This window comes from Pagrus major, chromosome 23, assembly GCF_040436345.1.
Source record: "Pagrus major chromosome 23, Pma_NU_1.0".
NCBI classification, from domain to species: domain Eukaryota; kingdom Metazoa; phylum Chordata; class Actinopteri; order Spariformes; family Sparidae; genus Pagrus; species Pagrus major.
In genome coordinates, this window is record NC_133237.1 from 28,084,772 (window position 1) to 28,110,167 (window position 25,396).

At 42.9% G+C, this 25,396-nt stretch overlaps 2 protein-coding genes across 2 annotated transcripts in view; one reads left to right on the top strand and one right to left on the bottom strand.

The window, feature by feature from the left end:
- Window positions 1-8,409, bottom strand: part of LOC141020013 (uncharacterized) — a 19,036-nt gene extending 10,627 nt beyond the window's left edge. The window contains exon 1 of the mRNA XM_073495048.1: window positions 7,986-8,409. Within this exon, the coding sequence (XP_073351149.1) occupies window positions 7,986-8,379 (394 nt within the window). The 5' untranslated portion in view covers window positions 8,380-8,409. The remainder of the gene's footprint in view (window positions 1-7,985) is intronic.
- An 11,095-nt stretch (window positions 8,410-19,504) lies between these two features.
- prf1.3 (perforin 1.3) overlaps window positions 19,505-25,396 on the top strand; it is a 10,451-nt gene continuing 4,559 nt past the window's right edge. Inside the window, exons 1-8 of the mRNA XM_073495049.1 lie at window positions 19,505-19,559; window positions 20,328-20,570; window positions 21,220-21,261; window positions 21,594-21,686; window positions 21,780-21,916; window positions 22,703-23,201; window positions 24,336-24,706; window positions 25,100-25,322. Coding sequence (XP_073351150.1) covers window positions 20,328-20,570; window positions 21,220-21,261; window positions 21,594-21,686; window positions 21,780-21,916; window positions 22,703-23,201; window positions 24,336-24,706; window positions 25,100-25,322 — 1,608 coding nt within the window. The 5' untranslated portion in view covers window positions 19,505-19,559. The remainder of the gene's footprint in view (window positions 19,560-20,327; window positions 20,571-21,219; window positions 21,262-21,593; window positions 21,687-21,779; window positions 21,917-22,702; window positions 23,202-24,335; window positions 24,707-25,099; window positions 25,323-25,396) is intronic.

Sequence of the window (25,396 nt, forward strand, 5' to 3'; positions counted from 1 at the left end):
GAATCCAATTCTGCATCTGAAAACATGACAAGTGTTTTACAAACGAGGACAAAAGAAAATACGATCAACAAACCAGACGATTAATGTTCGAGATCAATCGCTGCAGCTTAATACGCTCATTATCAGTTAATCTGCAGATTATTTATTTATTACTTTTTAATTATTTGGTCTCTAAATGGTCGTGACATGTATCTTCTGTCTTCATCTTGTTTTGTTCGATAAATATTGTAAAGTCTAGAGTATTTTTATCTCATTAATGTGATATAAAACTGAGAAAAATGACAAGTTTGATATTTTGGTGAGAAATTTAACTTAAACGATTAAAGTATATTTTCTGTTAATGTCACTGACTGCTTGTTTCAGCCCTGCATGTTTATATAAAATCATAAAATAGATATTATATTTCTCCAGTAAGCATTAATGTAACTGTCAGACAGCTGACGTGAACAAGATGGAGACGATTTAGATGATGAACAGAAAATTAACTGATAAGGAACAAAACTGCCAAACGTGAAGAAGACCTGCTGCTTTAAAGACGTTTAAAGACCCTGGACTCAGAACTTGGCTGTTAATTGTGACATCATCATTTTCTGACATCTTCTGAATGAAACGATGAATCACAAACGCCGCTGCTTTCACCAAAGTCTGAAACACTTTCTGCAGGTAACAGCTGCTCTCAGATCAGCTGTCAACTTTGATTTCTCCACATTTTCTCTGAGCTGTTAGTTCCTGTGTGTGTGTGTGTGTGTGTGTGTGTGTGGACCATGACTAACTCTCCATTTGACGCTCGGAGCAACAAACAACAAATCTTTTTAAAATGGCTGTTGTTAGCGGAGCGGAGGCCGCAGTTGTTTCTTCAGTTAAGGGGGGGGGGGGGGGGGGGGGAGGGGGTTGTTATATGTTTTGTTATAAATTAAACAGTTTATACAAGTGAAGCTGAAATCATTAATCCATGAGGCCATTTACAGGAAAGTGACGATCTATAAAGTACTCAGTTACATTTCTCTGACAGCTTTAGTTACTTTACAAGTGAAGATTTTTACTCACACGAAGCGTTTATTAAATCTGACGTTTTGTTTTAATTGAACTTCTCAGTTTATAGAAGAAAACCATGAAACAAATCTGCAAGTTCACCAGATGTTTTTCTGTATTTTTGACAAAAATATCAATACATTTACAAAAATAGACAAATGAGGTGAAACTCTGACTGTGATTGAAACGATGAAATAAAGAAGTCAGTGCTGAGTTATGATGTAGAGATTAATGTAGAGGTCGGTGGGATGAGATTAATTCACGTCATTAGAATCGTTTGTTTCATAGAACCACTCTGTTGTTTTGTTTGATTTCAGTCAGTCAATCGATTGATTGATCATAACATGTCTTATTTTGTTCAACACTGACAGAAATGTATCATAATTTCACATGTTTAATCTAAAAAAAGTCAGAATTGTGAAAACACTGGTCATAACTTCAGGTCCACCAGCTTTTCTCTTCAGGGCCGATATCAGAAATCAATGGACTGATATTAATTTACAGTAAAAATTAAAACGTCCAGTGATGAAATAAACAATCAACAAGAACAATTTCAGGTACTTTACTTGAGTATTTCCATTTGTCTGCTATCTTAAAATCCTCTCCACTACATTTATTTGGTTACTTTAGTTACTAGTTACTTTGCAGGTTCAGATTACTCAGTGTTTATAGGCTGTTAGTTGTGTGTGTACTGAGCAGTTCCTCCACCGCCGCCTCTCTGTGTAACAACATCAACACTTGATAATTACATTAGATTCTAGTTTTAGTTTTGAATTGAAGTGGCTGGAGTCCTGCAGGTTTCTGTGGGTGGGGGTCTCCCTCCGGTCTCAGATCTCTCTGGGGGTTCATTTAATAACTTAAACTAACAAGATCCACTGCAGCTCTCGGTGTCCTCCTCCTGCTGCTGCTCTCCATCCTTTGTTTCTCTCCGCAGCGAGCAGACGTCGCAGTGAAAGCGTAGCCTAGTTTTCTTTCTGTCAACACTCTCCACAAAGCAGAGCGACCTTTGACCCGAGCGTGTCGAGGCCGCGGCCTCATTATCTCACTGTCTGTGTTGGTCCTGCTTTCTGCCTTTATTACACGCTTTGCTGCGTCTCTGCGCTCTGTTTACATTATGAAGCTGACAGCAGCAGCTCCAGGACACTTATACATCACCAGGAGTTAATACGTATTACTGCGTCAGTCCTGCAGTGTTTGAAATCAAACTGTGTGTGGAAGTAAACGGACTGACTCAAAACGGTGGGCGACAACAGAATGCTAACTCACAGCTAATTAGCTACAACAAGCCAGCTCAGAAACTGGAGTTCTGCCTGTCAGGACATAAATCTGCAGGCAGTAGTCGTCTCACGGTGCAAAGCTCAGGAATAAATCACCTCCCTGGGAAAAGGGAGGACAAGTGACAGCCAGAGAACTGACTGTGGACAGCTGCTGAAGACGGAGCGAGCAACGATCCTCCCAACAACCGGGCGGACAAATCAAGAAGAGACTAACTTCACTGCTGCCGGACGGCGTCAGACGACCAGCGAAAGGCTGAAGAGAAAGCTCACGACCAACTCTTCAAACTTCGACCTCTTTGGCCTTAAATACTCGTTTAATGTTTTCTAGTAAGGACTCTTGTAAAAGTCTTGACTTCCACTTGAACACAGTGAAGAAGCTTCAGTCTCAGTATTATCAGATGCTGCATTCATCACAGATCACAACATAAACTACAAGCAGGATGACTTGGACTGGTTTTAAACTGATGGCCAGGAACTTTGTGTTGATCCGTTTTCATATCTGAGCCTAAAAAATTGGCGTGGAGCTCCACAGGGCTCCATTCATGAACCTCTTCTGTTCAACATCTTTATGCTGCCGTTACGTAAGATTGTCTAAATAAAAAACTAATTTAATTGATAAAAAAAAAAAACTATTTTGAAAGATCAACAGCTCATTGGTTTGTGTCCTGACAACTGTCATTTACACTGTCAAACTCTTCTTTACAAAGATAGCAGTATTTTACAACAACAGCCCGACTTTCTCCTGGTGTTAATTTGACAAGTTCAAGAAATTAGTTTGTTACAGTTCAGTTTCTCTAATCTGTCCAGAGTGAACCTTCTTCACAAACAAATCAATAAAGGATCTCTGAAAAAGAAAATGAACCAACATGTCCGACGCTGTCAGAGTTTCCTCTGGTACCAGTCAGCTGATCGTCTTCATCACACAGGAGAGGGGTTTGGAAGACTGCAGGCTAACGCTAAGCTAGTTGCAAGCTAAGACTAAGCTAGCTGTGTTGATTTTGTGCACTATAAGGCAGAGTGGAGTTATTAAATACTGGGAGAATCAGCGACCCTGCTTTTCGATTTCACTGAACAAAATCAACTGGTGCTGAATTCACAAGAAGGAACAAATAAGTCAGAATCAGTCAGAGACAGAGTTTCACACAGTTTATAAAGTGTCTCCAACTCAACAACTCACTAAACTGACACATTTGTTAAGGGAGTCTGGGACAAAGAAGTCGCCTATACTGGTTACTGTTTAGTGTATCTGTAAAATGTGACATGTTTTAGTGTGTTATTCTTTAATAAATTTGGTGTTAATGGTGAAAACAGTTGAAACAGGAAGCTGACAGCTGGTTTAAATCCTATTTGAAGACCACAGACTTTGTTTTGTTTGGTAATTTCACAAACTGAGCGTTAAAACATGTCATGCGAGTTCCTCAAGGCTCCTTTCACGAACCTCTTCTGTTCAACGTCTTTGTGCTGCTGCTCGCTCAGATTAAACAAAACTGAATATTTGACCATAATTACGCATTAAGAGTTACATAATTACATAATTACATTAAGAGTAGATGCAGGTTGGCATGTTTCTCCCTGCCTGACGAGACGTGAGCATGTTTTGGATGATGCATTCATTAATGATCATTAGAGCAAAGCAATCATTTCTAATTAAAGCCAAACTCTTCAGCTCGTTAATGGTTTTGGTTCAAGTTTCTATTTGCTCCAGAGGCTGAGAAGAAATAATAATTGCCTCAGGTTTTAAAATGCATTTTTAATGGCTGTCCAAGTTCTTAATGGGTTAAACAAAGAAAACACTGAATAATTGTTTTTGGAGCCAAAGATTTAAAGCTTCAGCCGCTGACGTTAAAAACCACAAACCAGTCCAGAGGTCTTGATGTGGTCCTGGACTCGGACCTCAGTTTTCATTTTGACAAAACCAGCCGACAATCACCTGAAGAACATCTTCAGAATTAAAGGACATTTATCTTCTTCTAACATAGAAACACGTGATGTGCGGCAGACTGTAACGCTGTGTTTACAGGTCTCAGATCAGAGTCCTGAGTCGGACCAGGAGACCACATCAAAAGACTGAACTCTAAAATACGGCAGTTGGTTTATGAAGTTCTGAATGGTGTAGTTGTGATGTATGAAGCGTTCAGACCTCTCAGCTCATCTGTTTACTGTCGTCAGAGCATATTGCACTTAAGACACCTAAAGTAAAGTTGCTGAAACAGTTCATTATATTTCATTTCATCACAAAATTACAAATTATTTTGCAGCTCAGTGTTTAACAGGATATTCTGCCTCCTCTCCTGTTTGACTGAGAAAAACACGAAAAGAAGCAGAATTCAGTGTTTATGCTCTAAATTAAGTCACACTGAACTGTAACTCTGTCACTTTCTTCATTATTTGACTCTTTGAGTCCCGCGTGTCTCTTCTGTCTACTCTGTCTTATGTAAAGCAGTGAATCACGCCGTATAAATAAACCCGCCTCGTCTCGTTCGGCCGTCTGTTTGATTTCAGGACACGCTCTGATATTTTGTTTTTATGTGTAGAATAAAATCAGGTCGGGACGTGATTGGTCGTCTCCGCTGTGATGTCACCATCTGTCCTGAGATCTTCCCTGATCATTGCGTGTCATGTCGGTGGCCTGGATTTCCAGAGGGGGAGGATGGGCGAGGAAGATTTGCGTGTCAGCTGTGTGTTTGCGTTCGAGTGCGCAAATGTGTGCATGCATGCGAGAGAGTGCGGCGGCGGCCTTGTTTCTCACGTGTCTCTGCATGTGGAGAAGTGATGTTTGTATGTGTGCAGCTCAGTGTGTGTGTGTGTCTGTGCCTGTGTGTGTCTGTGTGTGTGTCTGTGCTGTGTGTGTCTGTGTGCCTGTGTGTGTCTGTGTGCCTGTGTGTGTCTGTGCTGTGTGCCTGTGTGTGTGTGTGTGCTGCAGAAGTGAAACACCCAAACAAACACACAGCAGCGTCTGACATCATCAGTCCTGCTCTCATGGATTAATGTCAGCGGATCAGCTTCAGTGTGTTTTAACACAAAACCTCCACTTCGGCACCGCGTCACCGTCGTTATCTGCACCGCCAACGTTTTAATAAACATTTCTATTTTCACGCCTGCAGCTGCTCCGATCACTGTTTCTATTAAAGATCTGTAGACTCGATTAACTGACTCGTTGATCAACAAGAAATAAAACTGTGTTCATCATCACTGAATCATTCAGAAGAAGCTGAAGACTGAACGCTGGCTGTTCCCTGTTTCACATCAGTGAGTGAAGCTCTTTGTTGTGGCTGGCGACTGGAAGACGTCACGTTGGACTTCAGCACTTTTCTGACGCCTTTTTTCACCCTTACTGATATTTTATAACCACAAAATTAACTGATTAATCAATAATTGTATTATTTGGGTTTTGGAAAATAATCTCTTCATCCTTGGAAAACATTTCTCTCCTGATAATAACAGAAACAAAGAAGTCTTGACAATATAATCTTGTTATCTCAGGAAAACGGTTGTTCTCTTGTGATAATGACAAAAATAACAAATAAAATATAACAGAAAATCATATGTTGGCCTTTGACGGTTCAGGGCTTCCATAGTTAACTCTGCCACAAATGTCTCACCGTCCACCGTCAAACCAAGAAAAACACCTAATAGATTAACCAGATATATAAACGCATCGATCAATAACTAACCTAATGGGTAGTTACAGCTGTTGAAATGTCCCTGATCTGAGCGGCCGGAGTCACGAGGCTTAAACAGCTGCTAATCAATGAAAACACATCATCAGCAGATGAATCAATAGATCGATCACCTGCTGCCCCTCCCACTTTCTGTAACGACATGTTGCAGACGAGCTGCGAGAGAAACTCAACGATCACGTGACAAAACCAAAGAGCATCAGTTCCTCTTGATTCGTGACGCGACACACAGACGCTCACATGACGTCTTCATGGCGAGCGGCGGCCATCTTGAATCTGTCTGTTTACAGCGGCTCGTGTCCTGAACAGAGAGGCGGCCATGTCGGCACAGGCCGTCACTACTCACCATCTCAGTGAGTTTTTCAGTCTGTTGGTTTTGAGCTCTTTGTTGGACATTTGAAGACGACTTTAATGAGCATTTTATAGACGAAACGATTAATTGTGACGGCTGAAGTGAAGAAGTCGCAGCGCCGAAAAATAAAAGCTGTCGTCAACAGAAGTCGGCACTGAACGTCTGGTCAGATCGGTTCTGACTTAAAAATATCATTTTGTCAGTTTTATTTTATGTTTTTTTATGGTTTCTTGTTAAGAAGTGTTAAAACAACGTCACAAAGAGCGTCGTACAAAAGTAGGTGTAGATTTTTTAGAATATATCAAATAAGATGTGGTTTGATATCGATGGGAGCATCGACTCGATCGGCGACGATTAGTCGACCGAAATAAACGTTTCAGGCATTTTTTTCAAGAGAAAACATCGAACATCGTTAAAGCTTCTTGAATGTGACGATGTTCTGTTCGTCTTCATCGTTTCTGACAGTAAATGAAGAGTCGTTGGGTTTTGGACCGTTGGAGACGTCACAGTATTTCCTGACACGTAGACTAAATGATTCATCAGTTAATCGGGACAATAATCTGCAGCTGCAGTCGCAGCGTCCACAAGAGTTACAGACTGAAAAACAGTGAAAGTCGGCACTGAAGTCCGGTCGGCTCGGCCCACATGTAAACTGTAGCTTTGCTGATTTTATCGAGACAAAGTTCTGGTACGGCGGCGTGTGTTCTGACTAATATCAGAACCTGTGCAGCGACATGCGACTGCGCCTTCACTGGTCTGAATCCTGCCGGTGACCTTTGTGTCCTGTCGTCTTCCTTCATTCAAAAACCAAAACAAAATGGACTCCCTGCAGACGGCGCCCACAGCTTCTCCTCGTGGACGAACAGTGAAACCTCCTGGAGGCACTTTCTGGTATTTGGGGGTCGAACTGGCAGCAAATCATCTGCTGATGTTAAATCTGACCTGACAGCCGTAAAAATACTGAAAGACGGCGGCTGGATGTGAGTTTCACCGCCCAGGCTTCATCTTTGTCCTGCCTTTCCCTCGCGCCTCCACTCTTTTCTTCTCCAGTGAAACACTGATTATGGGTCCGGCCCGATGTGGGTCCACAGTCCTGCCGTCTCCTGCAGGCTGTTGCTTCTTTGTCCTGGTCCCCCCCACACACCCACCTCCTCCTCCTCCACCTCCTCCTACAGCGGGGACATGTCAGAAAGCTGTAAATCTGGTTTTATGATCTACAGGCTTCAGGAATCGAGGCGTCGTCTTTTTGTTTTTGCCTCTGCAGCCTTTGTGTTTGCGCCCGTGTTGCTCAACCAGCCACTTCTCATGAACCTGTTCTGTCAGAGTGCAGCATGTGATCCGACATGACAGCCACATGTGGTATTTATGGACCAGGCGGCTCCGCCATCCATTATGATCTCCGCTGTGTTTCACCTTCACTCCGGTCCAGTTGGAGTTGTGCTGACACACTGAGGCTCTTTGTCAGCAGCGGTGGATCCTCCTTCACCTGCAGGCCGCAGTTTCCTGCAGCTCTCAGACCCTGAACGCGGCTGCAGAGTTACGCAATCAGCGCGAGGGAGGAGTGCCCGGACACTGTGCGCGTGTGTGTGTGTGTGTGTGTGTGTGTGTGAACATGAGTGTGTGTGTTGTGTAACGGCTGCCTACCCACGACTCGTCCTCTCTGCTCCAGGCGGCGTGTGTCGGTGAGCAGCCCGAGCTCGGCGCTCTGTCCCCCGGGGCCGCGGAGCTGCTGCTGCCGCTGCTCGGGCTTTGTTCTGCCGCCGTCCGGCCGCTCGTCCCCCGCCGCCTTGTTCCTACCAGACGCCGGAGATCCTCCGCCGTCCGCGGGGTCGGTGCTGGCCCGGCCCCGGTTCTCCCGGGTCTGCAGCTGCAGCCGGAGCCGGCGGTTTTCTTGCTCCTTCACGGCCGTTTCCAGCAGCAGCGTGTTCAGGCTGTTGCCCACCGTCTTGCTGATTTCCTGGACCGCGAGCTGCACGACCTGCTCCAGCACGGACTCCAGCTGGCCCTGGAAAAACGAGATGTACACGGCCCCGTTCATGTTTTCGGCCCCTCGTGTCGGAGGCCTGTCTCATTCTCCCCCCTGCCCGCCCCCCTGCCCTGTCTCCCCGCCGGAAAACTGGGTAAAAATCGGCCCGGGTCGCTCGGTGGCTCCGGCGGCTGCTCGGCTCAGTTCCTGCGGCTGCTGTCGCGCTGCGCCTCGGCTCGCCGCGCGTGTTCGGCCCCTCGGAGGCTGCCGGAGTGACGCGAGTAGAGGCGCAGCCGCATTTTCCCGCCCACATGTGTTGGCCCGCGCGCTCCGTGCACGCTCGCGCCCCTGCAGTCAGACACGCCATTTTGGTTTTTGAGAAAATCTCATGAGTGCAGAGAGAGTTAGCGCCGACACCGGACACCGACCCGGTACCGACCCGCTGAGCCTCACACTGACCGCTGGACTTCCGGTTACACAGCAGTTTATCAAAGCTCAGGTGTCAGAGCGCTGAGCTAACATGCTGCTAGCTAACATGCTGCGAGCTAACATGCTGCGAGCTAACATGCTGCTAGCTAACATGCTGCTAGCTAACATGCTGCTAGCTAACATGCTGCGAGCTAACATGCTGCGAGCTAACATGCTGCGAGCTAACATGCTGCGAGCTAACATGCTGCTAGCTAACATGCTGCTAGCTCACACTCTGCCTCTTTGTTTTAGCTTCACTGTTCCCATCAGTGAACAAACGAGCCGCTCTCAGAGGAAATAAGGTCCCAGAACATGTTTGAAGGGTGGCAGGGTCCGCCACATATAAACACAGTAAAGCAGAATAAACTGTGTCCTGAACCCTGAAGTGGACCTGGTTACCTCATGTTTGTTACTGTATAAAAATGCCATTGATCTCATTTTTCTGACATGTAAGTTTCTGCAGACGGAGCCGATCAGTAATCAATGAGTCAGAGGTCGTTACCAGGAGCTCTTTTTTAATAAATCACGCTGGGAAAAGGTTTGTAACTAAGTGGTAACGAGTGGATTTATGGACAAATAATCATTTACTAGCTGTACAGGTGAGTAAGAATGATTTGTGTGTTTTTCATTTATGAATCCTCAGTTTTGTCGTTTCCTTCCTCACAGATCATTGTTGACCTTTTGGAGAAGAGCTGCAGACACGATGATTGTTGTATTAATCCTTTATTAATGACTTATTATCACTGCAGACGTGACATTTATAGTTAGAAACACATGAACATCTCAACTATAAGAATACTGCTGATATGGATCAGGACCGGCCGCTCAGACAGAGGATCTTCTGTTAAATCCTCCTGTGTGATTTGTTGTGACCTGAATAATTCAGAGTTCATCCAGATGTTTCCCTGCAGCAGTCGGCTGCTCAGCTCCACGTGGATTTATCACAGCTCTGCTCTGAGTGAACATGAACTACATTAAATACATCGTTAGGATCCACAGTTATTATCAGTACATATTTAATGTTTCTGCAGGTTTTTTCTTCCAACTGGATCAGGAACTTCCCCACGTGGTGGAGCAGACGCAGCTACGCCACCATAAACATGTATTATTACAGTCTACAACACTGTAATCACATCTGGGGTGTGACATGTGATTACACACCACGAAATCACAGCCCCACCCACTTCCTGTTCTGCTTCTGTCCACTAACACTTTGTAGTTTGAACAAAGATAAAAACCAGATTAAACTACAGATCACACGCGTGACAGTTTCATCTAACAGGCGACAAAACAACTACACAAACTAACAAACTTGCGACAAAATGGCTGCAAAGCGTCCGTCACTGAAAGTTACATATAAATTTAAAAGATGCTTCATACAGTTTGGATCAGAGATATTAGTTACACGTCATCAGTGTGTCTAATGTTTCTACACATATTGTTCTGTCTCAGTTTCTCCTCTGCACTCCTGCGTTTCTATTGAACAGCCGGTCGATGTTCACGTCTCTGTCGTCGTTTCTTTGCTGTGTTGAGCACTTTTTAAACTTCACATCTGTGACTCATTTCACCGACCAACAATAACTCACTGTGGTTGTTGTGCATGTTTAAACTGCCTGATTGCAGCCGGATCCATTTATGTTCCACATCAGGGACGAGGGCCGGTGCAGTCACGGCAGTGAGCTTTTATAAATGAGACTTGTATTAATTAGATTAAAAAGACGGGAGCAGTTTGGGCGTTTCGCTAAAAAGGGTCAACTTTCCTTCTGAATATACACAGTTCTGCTGAACTGTTTCTGATTGTGTTTACATTGTGTTTATATTGTGTTTATATTGTGTTTACGTTGTGTTTATATTGTGTTTACATTGTGTTTATATTGTGTTTACGTTGTGTTTATATTGTGTTTACGTTTATATTGTGTTTACATTGTGTTTATATTGTGTTTGTGTTTATATTGTGTTTACATTGTGTTTACATTGTGTTTGTGTTTATATTGTGTTTACATTGTGTTTACATTGTGTTTATATTGTGTTTGTGTTTACATTGTGTTTACATTGTGTTTATATTGTGTTTGTGTTTACATTGTGTTTGTGTTGACGGTGATCAGGAGGCGGGTCCAGATTACCACACAGCAGCTGTGGACCGTATGAGATCATCCACATTAATGATAATGAAGGATTGTGTGTCTGAGCTGCAGTGAGAGGGAAACATGTGTCCTCACATGAAGACGTGTGTGTCCTCAGTGTGTGTCCTCAGTGTGTGTCCTCAGTGTGTGTCCTCAGTGTGTGTCCTCGGTGTGTGTTGGTGGTGGCTCCTACCTGCAGTGTGTGTCCTCGGTGTGTGTCCTCAGTGTGTGTTGGTGGTGCTGGCTCCTACCTGCAGTGTGTGTCCTCGGTGTGTGTTGGTGGTGGCTCCTACCTGCAGTGTGTGTCCTCAGTGTGTGTCCTCAGTGTGTGTGCCGGTTGTGTTCAGGTAATGAAGTCCTGACTCAGCGGCCCTTTAACTGAACATTACGTCACTGACAGCAGCGCGGCGCGGAGGCGGCGCAGCTCCGCTCCGTGTCCGCGGCTCTGATTGAACGCGTGCTGCAGCAGAGGGACACGCCCCCTAAAAAGTCCTGCGCCTTTACTCCGGGCGGTGCGGTAACGGCGCGGCGCCCAGCCGCTCCGTCAGAGGGGGCGGGACTGGAGGGGCGGGGCCGGAGGGGGCGGGGCCAGTCCCTTTGTTTTGAGGAGCTGCTGCTCGGGACACGCCCCCTCCCCCGCGGCCTCTGCTCCCCCCGCCCCTCTGCTCCCCCCGCTGCCTCTGCCCCCCCCGCCCCTCTGCTCAGCCCCGCCCCTCTGCCCCCCCCGCCCCTCTGCCCCCCCCGCCCCTCTGCTCAGCCCCGCCCCTCTGCCCCCCCCGCCCCTCTGCCCCCCCCGCCCCTCTGCCCCCCCGCTGCCGGCTGTGTGAGGCCGACAGGCGGCTGCAGCTCTGCAGCGGCCGCTGACTGGCTGGATGTCTGCTGGCTGCTTTTTTTAAAGTTTCCGTTTGCATCCTGGTGGTGTGAATGAAACATGTGAATGTAAAGCTGTTATGTCACCGGAGTGTGTTGACAGTACACGGTGATGCAGACGCTCAGAGAGCAGAGGGGAAGTGGTTTCATCGTTTCCTCCTGATTTCTTTTGGTTGGCACGAATCACTGACTTCATCCTTCAAGAAGAAACTAAAAACTGCTTCAATCATCACTTTAACTGCACGCACCCTTTAATATAAACCCCGCTCGCTTCATATGGTGCCTTCATTTGATCTCCTGTAAATAAAACATAAAGCTATTTACATCTTGTTAATAATGACTGTTGTCAGACTGAGACAATATTTATTCTGTGATTTTGAGCTGTGAGTGATCACAGTTAAGTATTTTACTTGAATAGAACTTATTTAAAGGAGATTCTGCTCAAAAATGAAAAGTTTACAGAGGATTTAAGGATTAAAATGAGGGGACACTGTTTCTGGGGGTTTTATAAACCTGTACATCTTCATGTTTTTGGTGTGTTGTCATATTTAAACATGTGTGTGGAAGCCCAGTCTGCCGGTAGAAGAACAAAATGGGTAAAACAAATAAGTAAAAATGAAGATTTTAAGGATAGTTGGGACACTTTGTAAAACTTAAACTTAACAAAATGCTCTTGTTCTCAGGTGAATACAGTACAAAGACAAAGTATTTAATGTTGAAACTGATAAATGTTGTTGTTTTTTTACATCCTGTTTGAAGCCTAAAAGTTGACTGTAGCTGCCGAGCTAACACCGTTAGCATCGCTCTGTCGAGGGTGTAAACATCATCTCCTCAGATCAGGTTGATCTCTGTGATTTTTACTTAAACGTTTAAAACTTTTTAAGTTGAGTCTGGTTTCTTTGCTGCTGCTGTTTGTTCGTCCTACATGTTTTCTTTGCCTCCATACGTCCCCTCAGGGGTCATTAAAGTTTCGTCCTACAGAAACAAAGCTGCACAGAGCGGAGCTGCAGTTCCAGACTGGAGGTTTTGGCTGACGTGGATGCAGCGAGGCGGCGTCTTCCTGCAGCAGAGGGGCCCTGGGTGGTTTTATGAGGCGTGTGTGCCCGTATAGGCCTGTATATACAGCCCACTGCTGCAGCTAATCCTATAGGCTGCTCCTACAGAGATTTTATTGTCTCTGCCTTGGATACCAGCCCTTCCTTAGGAACGCTTGTTTTTTAGAGGTCGGGTGGATCAGAAATGATCCAGAGGAAAAACACATGACGCCTGCAGGGGAAGTCTGACGGTGGATGAATGAACAGCTTCCGATTCTGACTGAGTTTGTAACGAAGCTGAAGGTTTGAGGAGCGTTTTAGGACAAAAAGGACAAAATCACAAAGTAGGAAATCATCTTTATTAAAGGAACAGTTCACCCAAAAACTCTTAAACTCAGTCATCATCTCCTCCTGATGATATAAAGTCAGGCTCAGCCATCATCTCCTCCTGATGATATAAAGTCAGGCTCAGTCATCATCTCCTCCTGATGATATAAAGTCAGGCTCAGTCATCATCTCCTCCTGATGATATAAAGTCAGGCTCAGTCATCATCTCCTCCTGATGATATAAAGTCAGGCTCAGCCATCATCTCCTCCTGATGATATAAAGTCAGGCTCAGCCATCATCTCCTCCTGATGATATAAAGTCAGGCTCAGCCATCATCTCCTCCTGATGATATAAAGTCAGGCTCAGCCATCATCTCCTCCTGATGATATAAAGTCAGGCTCAGCCATCATCTCGTCCTGATGATACAAAGAAAGCTAACAGTGTCAGGAGGAGATGATGTTTAACCCTTTATTAACATGAAGTGGAGATGCTAAGCTAACAGTGTTAGCTTGAGCTCGACCGAACGTCGAGGGTGTGAACAGTGATGGAATGTAACTAAGTACATTTACTTCAAACACTACTTAAATAACAGAAGTGTTATTACTTTAAATGAAACTTGGAGTATCTGTAGGTAGTAAAAGTACTCGTGCAGTAAAATGTCTCCCAATTAAGTACATTTACTCAAGTACTGTACTTTCTATATAAATCACAAGACAAACAGGTTTAAACTGGTTTTTATCAGCTTTTTTAATCTAAAGTCTTACTCTGAAATGTAACTAGTAACTAAAGTAATCAAATAAATATAATGGAATAAAAAGTTCAATATATCTCTGAAATGTAATGGAGTAGAAGTAATAAGGGTAGAAGATTAAATACTTAAATATCACAGACAGAAACATTTAACTGCACAGCCAGTACTCTATTACTGATACTTTAAGTACACTTCAGATTACTAATGTACTTTAAAGTAGGGTTTTGAATACAGCACTTTTACTTGTAATGGATTACTTTTAAATTGTGGTATTGGTACTTTTGACTTAAACCAGATCTGAACACATTTTCCAAGTGATGAATGTAACTAAGTACATTTACTCAAGTACTGTACTGAAGTACAATTTTGAGGCACTTTTACTTTACTTGAGTATTTCCTTCTTCAGTTACTTTATACTTCAACTCTTTTACATTTCAGAGGCAATCATTGTATTATATACTCCACTACATTTATTAGATAACTTTAGTTACTAGTTACTTTACAGATTACATGCTGCATCATGCTGCATCAGAGCCAAAGTATCACATTTTAGATTAATTAATTTTATTAACAAGCAGAAGAAAAAATGAAAAACAGACACGTGACGATGAACTTTTAGTGTTTTTCAGTGAGAGTCCTCTGTGACTCGTCTTCGTACTGACTGTGAACGTTCACGTCCACGAGGCAGGAAGTCTTCCTATAGATTGTGCAGGACGTGGACACGTGGCTGACGTGGACTCGACGCTGCAGGCTGACTCATGAAGAAGAAGAAGAAGAAGAAGTGTGACAGTCTGCAGAGTTCACTTGATCCCTGCACAGCGTCTGCAGGCTGACGGCAGGTCTGGACCTGCCTCACCTGCAGCACCATGAACGCTGCGTTCAAACACACATCAGGTTACATAACAGGTGAAACACATCTGTCACAGCTGGACTTCTCCGGAAACTCTTTAACATACAGCAATAAAACAGAGGAAATGGCTCCCACAGGGCATTTATGAATTATTAATGAGCTGATGAACACAGACAGCAGCTCAGACGTGTTTCTCTGTCGTCATCGTTTAAAGGAGAATTTATTTTATTTCCTCTCTGCAGCAGTTTGGACTGAAGATCGATGAGTTCAGGATGAAAGATGCAAAGATGCCCCGTTCAGACCTGCTGTCAACATCCATCCCCAGGTGGACATCTTCAAGTCCGTCTGCTCACAGCTGACATTAACTCATGTCTGATGTGATGTCACTTCCTGCTCTGTATGAAACAAACCCGTCCATCACTGAGACAAACAGACTCCATGTTTCTACTCAAAGACAGAAATAAGTTCATGTAGAACATTTGCTGAATTTACAAGAAGGAACAAATAAGTCAGAATCAGTCAGAGACAGAGTTTCACACAGTTTATAAAGTGTCTCCAACTCAACAACTCACTAAACTGACACATTTGTTAAGGGAGTCTGGGGACAAAGAAGGAGCCTATACAAACTGTCTGACCTCCAGGTGCTTCACTGTGTGTAAATGATATGTTTGTTAACCTGTCAGTGTCTGATCCAACCACTGAACCAGTCACCACAACATCACCAGACTCCCTTAACAAATGTAGTGATTTTAAGAGTTGTTGAGTTAAAACAAACTTTATAACGTAGTGAAACTCTGTCTCTGACAGATTCTGAATCATTGTCTCCTTCTTGTAAATTCAGCATTAAATGAAAACAGTAAGTTGTGTGTTTCCTTGTAAAAAGTGTCAGTTTGTGGCAGCATGGCTGCACCAGCCTGTCTGCTTCTGTGTCTAAAGTGCTAAAGTCTGACCTGCCAACATTTAGCAGCTGTTTGAACACACTGTTTACACTGATTTCACCATTTACACTCAATTTATGAAAGAAGAAACATTTTATTGATCTAAACATGTCACATTTTACAGATACACTAAACAGTAACCAGTATAGGCGACTTCTTTGTCCCCAGACTCCCTTAACAAATGTGTCAGTTTAGTGAGTTGTTGAGTTGGAGACACTTTATAAACTGTGTGAAACTCTGTCTCTGACTGATTCTGACTTATTTGTTCCTTCTTGTAAATTCAGCAAATGTTCTGCATGAACTTCTTTCTGTCTTTGAGTAGAAACATGGAGTCTGTTTGTCCCAGTGACGGACGAGGTTTACTTCATACAGAGCAGGAAGTGACATCACATCAGACGCAGGTGGATGTCAGCTGTGAAGCACCTGAGAGCTTCCTCCAGTTGCTGGTTTGTTTCTGAGACTCCCGGAGCGTCGACAGAGCTGACGGTCAGTGAACACCACATGACTGCAGAGCGACTGTGTTTGAATGTCTGTGAGAGGAAGGAAGTGATGAAGAGGAGACGGATGAGCAGATTTTCTGGACTTTGACGAGAGATGAAGAGATCTGCATAAATGAACCAGATGATGTGACGGATAATAAAACGCAGCTGGACTTCAGTTTGATGTCGTCTGACTCCGTCGTGTCGTGTCGACGTCGATCCTCTGCAGAGGTTCACAGGAAGTCTCTCCACCTTCACCTCATCATCATCAGCCAATCAGCTGATCCATTGATCCGTCTCCACCTGCGGCAGCCAGAAGAGACTGAAGCTTCAGACTGCAGCTTATTGATCAGATCATGACAGAGACCAATCAATCACTGTGATGGCAAAGACAAACATGAAGTATTCAGATCTTTTGATAAAGTAAAAGTATTACACTGTGAAAATACTCCATTACAAGTAAAAGTACTGCATTCAAAAGGGAGTCACGTAAAAAGTATTCAGAAAGTAAAGATCTCATGTTAAAATGTTACTTTGGTAGAAGTGAAAGTCACACATATCAATAGTACTCGAGTAAAAGTCCTAAAGTAAATGATAGTAAATGTACTTAAGTATCAAAAGTAACAGTAAAAGTAACTGATCCATATATTTACATGTATGTATAAACTGTGTACTATGAGTCAGATGATCATCACAATCATTGTATTTATCTGATTGATAAAATCAATACAATTTAAAATGTGATACTTTGACTCTGATGCAGAATGTAATCTGTAAAGTAACTAGTAACTAAAGTTATCTAATAAATGTAGTGGAGTAAAAAGTTCAATGTTTGCCTCTGAGATGTAGAAGAGTGTAAGTATAAAGTAACAGAAAATGGAAATACTCAAGTAAAGTACAAATACCTCAAAATTCTGCTACAGTACTTGAGTAAATGTATTTAGTTACTCTCCATTAAAGTATTAAAGTAAAAGTAGTGATGTGTCAGTAATCTGTTCCCTGTCAGTGTTTTTATATCTGATGTTTGTGGATTAATATTACTGCTGCATTAATGAGTATTTTATCAGAGATGAATGAAGTACTCAGATCTTGTACTTAAGTAAAGTAGTAATACCACAGAGTAGAAGTACCATCATGCAGAGTAACATTATATTATTGGATTACAAGGATTGATTATTAATGTGTTCATCACTTTAATGTTCAGCTGGTAAAAGTAGTTTGATTACTTTATATCTGCTGGGTAACTTGTGAATTTTCTCCTCAGGGATCAATAAAGTTTCATCTTCATCTGTAATCTATTACATCATCATTCAACTAAATCTGCAAAGTAACTAAAGTAATCTAATAAATGTAGTGGAGTAGAAGTAGAAAACAGAAACATCTGGAAATAGTCAAGTAAAGTACAAGTACCTCAAAGCTGTTCATAAGTACAGTACTTGAGTAAATGTACTTAGTTACATTCCACCACTGGTGTGTGTGTGTGTGTGTGTGTGTATGTGTGTGTGTGTGTGTGTGTATGTGTGTGTGTGTGTGTGTGTATGTGTGTGTGTGTGTGTGTGGATTGAAATTGAAAACCTAAAAACTAAATCCTCTCATATCGAGCACAAATCCTCCGACACACACACACACACACACACACACACACACACACATACACACACACACATACACACACACACACACACACACCGCTGCCCTTCAACCTCGGCCAAGGTGACGTCTTCATCAGCTGCAGTGTGAGCGTCGACCTGCAGGGGGAGCAAGAGACAAGAGAAGAGAGTGATGCAGGGAGGGAGAACTGTTGGTGATGATTGATTGATTGATTGATTGATTGATTGATTGATTGATTGATTGAACTATTAAAGAAAAGAGGAATAAAAGCAGCATCTTGAGGAGTGAAAGGAAAAATAAATGAAACTAAAACATGAAACATTTTTCTGTGTATTTGTTTTTATATTTTATTTACATTCATTTAATAAATGTTAAATCATTTAACTGTTATAATTTGTCAGAGATGATTTTCTTTTCTGTCAGTGTACTGTAGTTATCATTAATGTCATAATAGACACATTTGAGTTCTGAACTTTGTTTTTCATGTTTTATTTGGTTCATATTGTAGATGTTTATTAATGTAGTAATGTCTGCCGCTGCTGTCACAGTTTAATGTCGCTGCCTGAGATCAATAAATATCAAATATCCTGCGTCTTCACAGTCTCTCAATTATTAGTGTTACATGTAAAAACATGTGCAGCTCTGCTCTGATGATTGTGTCAATAAAGCTCGACTGAATTTAATAAACACCTTCTTTAGAAAGTTTATCCACATTTAATGTTAATGGACAAACTGTGTGTGTGTGTGTGTGTGTGCGTGTGTGTGTGTGTGTGTGTGCGTGTGTGCAGGAAGCTGTCGTGTGTTTCAAAGACAAACTAACTTCAGACTCAGCAGAAAAGTTGCAGCGGAGGTCACACTGTTGTCACGACTCTGTAACCACGGCAACGTCTGCCCCCACACACACACACACACACACACACACACACACACAGGTTTGAACAAAATGTCCTCAAAATTAAAACAATTTAATCTTTAACATTTCTGCATTAAAACGTCTGAAAATGAGCCACTTTTCTCACAGTAAACTATTGTTATGATGCTTTTGAAATGCATGATGGGTAATCCTCTCTGATATTGCAGTAAGCTGCTGTGGATTTGAATTTAAACGTTGCTTTGAAGCGACCATAAAAAAAGGTAAAACTGGTGCATTACAAGATAAAACTACTCAGCAGCAACACGGCATTGACAACACGGTTAACATGCTAAAAGGCTAATAACATCCTAACAAGCTAACATGCTGCTAACAGGCTAAAAACGGTATAACAGGCCACCAAGTGGTCCAAGAAGGCACATGCCAACAGGCTAAAATGCTAACTAGCAATGTGATTGGGTTAACGTGAAAACACAGTACATTACTGTAATATTACTGTCAATCTAATGTATAATTATATATTAATTACAGAAACATACTGTAATTTTCATCCATGTTACTGTAAAATAATGACATTGTTACCGCAATTATTGTTGTAAATGTTGTTGAGTTGTGTAGGGTTAGGGTACAAGTAAAGTAAGTAAAGTACAGTACTTGAGTAAATGTACTTAGTTACTCCCTGTCAGCGGCTGTGAATGACTGTGTGTTTGTAAAGAGGAAGTTAAAGAGGAGGTGTGATCTCTCTCTGAATAACTTCACCGACTGTTCCTGAACTTCTCACTCTGCACTGACCTGAACTCAGTGACTCACTCCTCTTCATCACCATCACCATCATCATCATCATCATCACCACTATCATCATCATCACCATCATCATCATCATCACCATCATCATCACTATCATCATCATCACCATCGACTCTGTGAAGGTAAAACATTTTCTAATGAAACTCGTCTGTCAGAGTTCAGACACTTCGTCAGTGAGGAAACAATCTTTATTATCAGAAACATTTTCTGTACATTTCTCAGTTTTACTTCAGTGAGTGTAAAAAACCTTTGTGATTGTTACATCGATTGATTTCATAGTTGGTGATATTTATTGTTACATATTTTACATCTCAGGTCAGCTTAAAGACAATTTGTTGGTGGATCCTCACTTGATTAAAACGATCATCACCAGGAAAAAACTAAACATTTATAAAAAAGTAATAATAACAAAAATATCTGAGATAGAAAATAAGTCTGAATTTTAAAATCAAGAATTAGATTTTCTATCTCAAGTTTTGTAAAAAATTATGATTTATTTTGACAGATTCATTCGACCAAGTCATATTTTTTAAATGCTAATGATAAAGATGCACATGGTAGAGGTCATAAATATGAGATACACACAGTTTGGACGCTTTGAGCTTCCGTACAAAACAAAATGAGAAGTTTGATTCACGACTGCAGCGTCTGTTTGTCCTGTTAATCAGGATTTACACTGAATCCTTAAATCTCAAATGTTTCTTCTTCAGGTCTTCAGAGACGTGTCACCCGTGTAACAACAATAAATGAAACTCTTACAGATGCCAAAGCATATTCACAACTTATTGTACTTTGTATATTGTGTATACTGGACTGTGAGCATGAATAGTTTACTTCTTCTTCCTCTGTGAATCACACAGTCTGTCTCTTCTTCACCTCCTCCCCTTCAGATGCTCTCCTCCTCCCCTCTCCTCCTCCTCCTCCTCTTCCTCCCTGGGTCTCCTGGTTGTCAGACCAGCTCCTTCACTGAGTGTCAGCAGGCTCCGTTTGTCCCGGGTCACAATCTGGTCGGCGAAGGCTTCAATGTGGTGACGATGAAGACGACTGGAGCCAGCGTGGTCGACGTCAAGAGCTTCATGGTCGGAGGAGCTCAGGGGAACTGCACCGTGTGCCGTAACCACCTCCTCAACCAGGTTCGGCAGAGTACTCAGTACCTTTACTGCAGTTCAAGTAGTAGAAAAATACTCTGGATTTAAACCTTAGTCAAGTAAAAGTATTATCAGCAAAACACTCAAAGTATGAAAGTAAAGCAAACATGAAATCACAAATATTCTAACAAATACAATAAACTTTTACAAATCTCCAGTTTATCTTGATGAAGAGTCTCGTCTAGATGTTTCACGTGTAAACAGCCGGATTAATCTTTGTGCATCATCCACATGTACAAAGACAATATTTGTTTTTATTTTATTAAACACAATTCTGCACAGCTGTTTATGAAAAGGGCGGTGGAAAACAAACTCATTTTCCACATTAGCCAATCAGCTCACAGAACAAATCCGTCTTTCTTCTTCCAGACTGACAGACTGTCCACGTTCAGCCATAAGTGGTATGATACCAGATCTCAGCTGATATGTGATATATGTACAGATATATCAATTAAAAACAATAAATATAAGATGGTATCATCAGCATAGAAGTGAACATTGCAATGCTCAGTTGTAAAATGAATATCGTTATGGTTTCTCCACCCTTAAGCTCATGCAAAACAATTAGTGCTGATTGATGTGTTGATGATGATGATGATGATGATGATGTTTCCTGTTCTTCCTCCTCAAACAGACCCAGAAACTCCCGGTGTCGGTCCTCGACTGGAGGATTAAGGTCTGTGATAAAAACCAAACATCTTTCTGGCGGATTTGAAATAATGAGAGAACTTGGAAAGAAAGGTTTTTTTGCCAGCTGTAAAAGTACCAATACCACGATGTAGAAATACTTTTTAAGCGTCATCCAGTAAAAGTACTGAAGTATTTTCAGCTTCATGCAGAATCTGAAACATGATAAATGTTCCCAAACAGTCACAAGTCAGAAATGATGGGGACAACTGGTTTAATGTAATCTTTGACACGGTTAGTTACTTGAGTATATGTAGTTATCTATACTCCACCACTTTAATGATGTATATAAACTTTACCCAGCATCCTCTCTGGTCTCAGGTTCAGTGTCGGCGCAGTGTGAGCAGTAAAATCTTCGAGTCGAGTCAGTCGGTCATGAAAGACAAGAGCTCGTCTCTGTCAGCGAGCTGGAAGGTGAGAGAGTTTTAACATTTGTACTTTTGAACGTCATCTTAAAACCCGAGTACAGACTGCTGATGTCACTGCGCCTGCTGTGATGTCACTCAGGTGGGCCTCGGTGTCAAGGGACTCGGCGGGTTTGCGGTCGGAGGATCTCACTCGACCTCATCGAGGTTTGCAGAGAGCCGCAGCAGGAAGGACAAGTTCTCCTTCACCATCCACAACTTCAACTGCAAATACTACACGTGAGTACTTTTGTGTAAAGTACCCAACCGTTGTACTCGAGTAAAAGTAAAGATATCGAGTTAAAATATAACTTTGGTAAATATGAATGTCACCTATTCAGATTGTACTTAAGTCAAAGTCTTAAAGTACCTGATATTTAGTGATGAAATGTAACTAAATACTCTTACTAAGTTTTCAAAAGCTTCCACTCCACTACATCTCAGAGGTAAATATTGTACTTTTACTCCATTACATTTGTCTGACAGCTTTAGTTAGTAGTTACTTTTCAGATTACCTTCCTGTCCAGTGAAAACCTCGTATCTCCAGATGTGTTGATGATGAATGTTGTTAAAAGTACCCTAAAGTGATACTCGAGTAGAAGTCTTAAAGTATCTGATATTAAATGTACTTAAGTATCAAAATTACAAGTAAAAGTAACTGATCCGTATGTACGTCGGCTGTTCTCCTACCTGGCTGTTTTTTATCTGATTGATCGTAAAAAATAAATTAATTAAAAAATGTGTTACTTTAGTAAGTAGCTAGTAACTAAATGTATCAAATAAATGTATACATGTAAGTACTTAGTTACATTCCATGAGATTAGTTAGTTTTTGTTGTACAGGTGAACACATTGTCTTTTCTGTGGGACATTTCTGATTTTCAGGATCTTTGTTGACATCAAAACACTTTAAAGGTTTTTGTCAGAGGGAGAGGTGCATTGTGGGTATGAAGATGAACATGTGTACAAAACACCTGTCCATGGTGAAGGTACGTGAGACTTGATGACATCACTTCTTCTCCTGCAGCTTCCGTCTTCACTCCCGTCCTCCGCTGAGTAAAGAGTTCGAGGTTTCCCTGAAGAATCTTCCCTCCACCTACGACCACAAGAACACTTCAGCTTTCCAACAGTTCATCTCCGTCTACGGGACCCACTTCATCCGCAGGGTCCAACTCGGGGGTCGAGTTAACTCCATGACCGCTATCCGGACCTGCGAGGCCTCCATGAGCAAGATGTCCGTCCACACCGTCAGCAACTGCCTGTCGGTCGAGGCAGAAGCGACCATCAAAGGCATCACCGTCAGCGCAGCTGCCAGCTTCTGCCGCGGCAAGAGCAAGAGCCTGAAGACAGGAGGAAGCTTCAGCCAGGCGTTCTCCGACCGGACCACCGAGGTTCTGGGAGGGGACGGAGACGTGGGCGACATCCTGTTTACTCCCAATAATGCCGCCGGGTACAAGAAGTGGCTCACATCTCTGAAGAGGGTCCCAGGTGTGGTGTCCTACCAGCTCCACCCCCTGCACCTGCTGGTGAGGAGCAAATGAACTGATCATGTTATTATTAGTCACAGTTTGTTGTTCTTAACGTGACTTGGTTGGTTTTAATTTGGATGATATTCACTAGAACGTTACAGTCCGAACAAAGACTTCATGCTAAACCAGTTTCAGGATGATCCAAAGTTTTAAAGGAACAGTTCACCCAAACAGTCACTCAGTCATCATCTCCTCCTGATGATATAAAGTCAGGCTCAGCCATCATCTCCTCCTGATGATATAAAGTCAGGCTCAGCCATCATCTCCTCCTGATGATATAAAGTCAGGCTCAGCCATCATCTCCTCCTGATGATATAAAGTCAGGCTCAGTCATCATCTCCTCCTGATGATATAAAGTCAGGCTCAGTCATCATCTCCTCCTGATGATATAAAGTCAGGCTCAGCCATCATCTCCTCCTGATGATATAAAGTCAGGCTCAGCCATCATCTCCTCCTGATGATATAAAGTCAGGCTCAGTCATCATCTCCTCCTGATGATATAAAGTCAGGCTCAGCCATCATCTCCTCCTGATGATATAAAGTCAGGCTCAGCCATCATCTCCTCCTGATGATATAAAGTCAGGTGAAGTCTCGTAGTCCACAGAACATTTCTGGAGCTTCACAGTAAAACAGAGTTGCAGCATTCTGCTAAACAACTGAAGCAGCTGGAGATGATTTAAAATGGAGAAACAACCAAAAAAACATATAAAATGACTTTAAATAATGAAGAGAGAGTGGCTCACTTGTCTACACGATCACTCATTGGCTGTTGTCGGCTGTCGGTCGGGCATAGAAACTCTGATCTTTGGTCTTTTAACAGATAAAAGCATGAAGAATCACAGTTGGCAGGTTTTTGCCATTTTCTCACCATTTCATGATGAACACTGTGTTTTGGACTTAACATGTGACTGTAACGGTTCTAGTGGACATTTGGGACTCGACTGAAACACTCAGACACTTTAGGTGGTGAGGTGGCAGAACCTTGTTCATGCTGGTTTGTTTGTTTGTTCGTTGATGGTAACTCGCTGATGAGGTTTTATCTAGAAGTGGTTTTAGAATCAGGAGCATCGAGCTTCACCGGCAGAAAGGACATTCGTCATTCCAGATAAACTCGTCTCTTCTGTTCTGCAGGTGACAGACAACCCCGTCCTGAAGTCCAGTCTCCGTGACGCCATCAGCGACTACATCCGTAAAAGTGCCAAGCCGCTCAGCTGCCCGGCGAGCTGCAAGATCGGCCACCAGAACCAGAACTGTGCGTGTCAGTGCAAAGGACACCGCATGGTCAACTCCGACTGCTGCCCCGCCGAGCCCGGCGTGGCCCGCTTGAACGTGACGGTGGTCCGAGCCCAGGGGCTGTGGGGCGACTACTTCTCCAAGACGGACGGATACGTGAAGGTTTTCTACGGGAAACAAGGAGCCACGACGCCGGTGATCTGGAACAACGACTTCCCCTCCTGGAACTACCTCGTTCGCTTTGAGACGGTCAACCTGCGACACAGGAAGTGAGTCAATGTGATCTGACTTTAAATAACCTCTGATAAAACATCTTCAGTAGAGATCCGACTGCATGTAATCAGTCTGACAACGGTCCTGACAGAGGCAGATGGCATTAAAAGGTTTGAGGTGCGAAGCTCGTGAAGACAGAGCTAAAAGCGTAAATGTGCTCCGTTAGACAGGGGAACTGTTTCCTATTTTTATGCTAAGCTAGGCTAACCAGCTGTTGGCTGTAGCTGTATATTTATGATGAAAGAGAGGAACCATTCTGAACATTTAACTCAAGCAAGAAAGATAATTTAGACTTAAAAATCCTCTCGGGTGTATATCAAACCTCCTGGATCAGAGCAGAGTTCATGATGATGATGATGATGTCACACATCTGTCCGTTTCCTCTGCAGTCCGATCCGTTTCGAGGTTTGGGACCGGGACAACCGCTGGAACGACGACCTGCTGGGGAAGGCGAGCCTCATCCCGACGACGGGCCGCAACGTCAACAAGAGGTTCCCTCTGAAGCACGGCTCGCTGTACATCCAGACGTCTGCCGTGTGCGCTCCCAGCCTGCAGGGGTCGCTGTGCGAGCAGTACGCTGCCACGCCGACCTACGAGGGCGTGATGGGACACGTGAAGGAGGAGTAGCTGATGAGGCTCCAACGGCTCCTTCATTTGAATAGTTTCTCATTCAGAGCAGATATGAG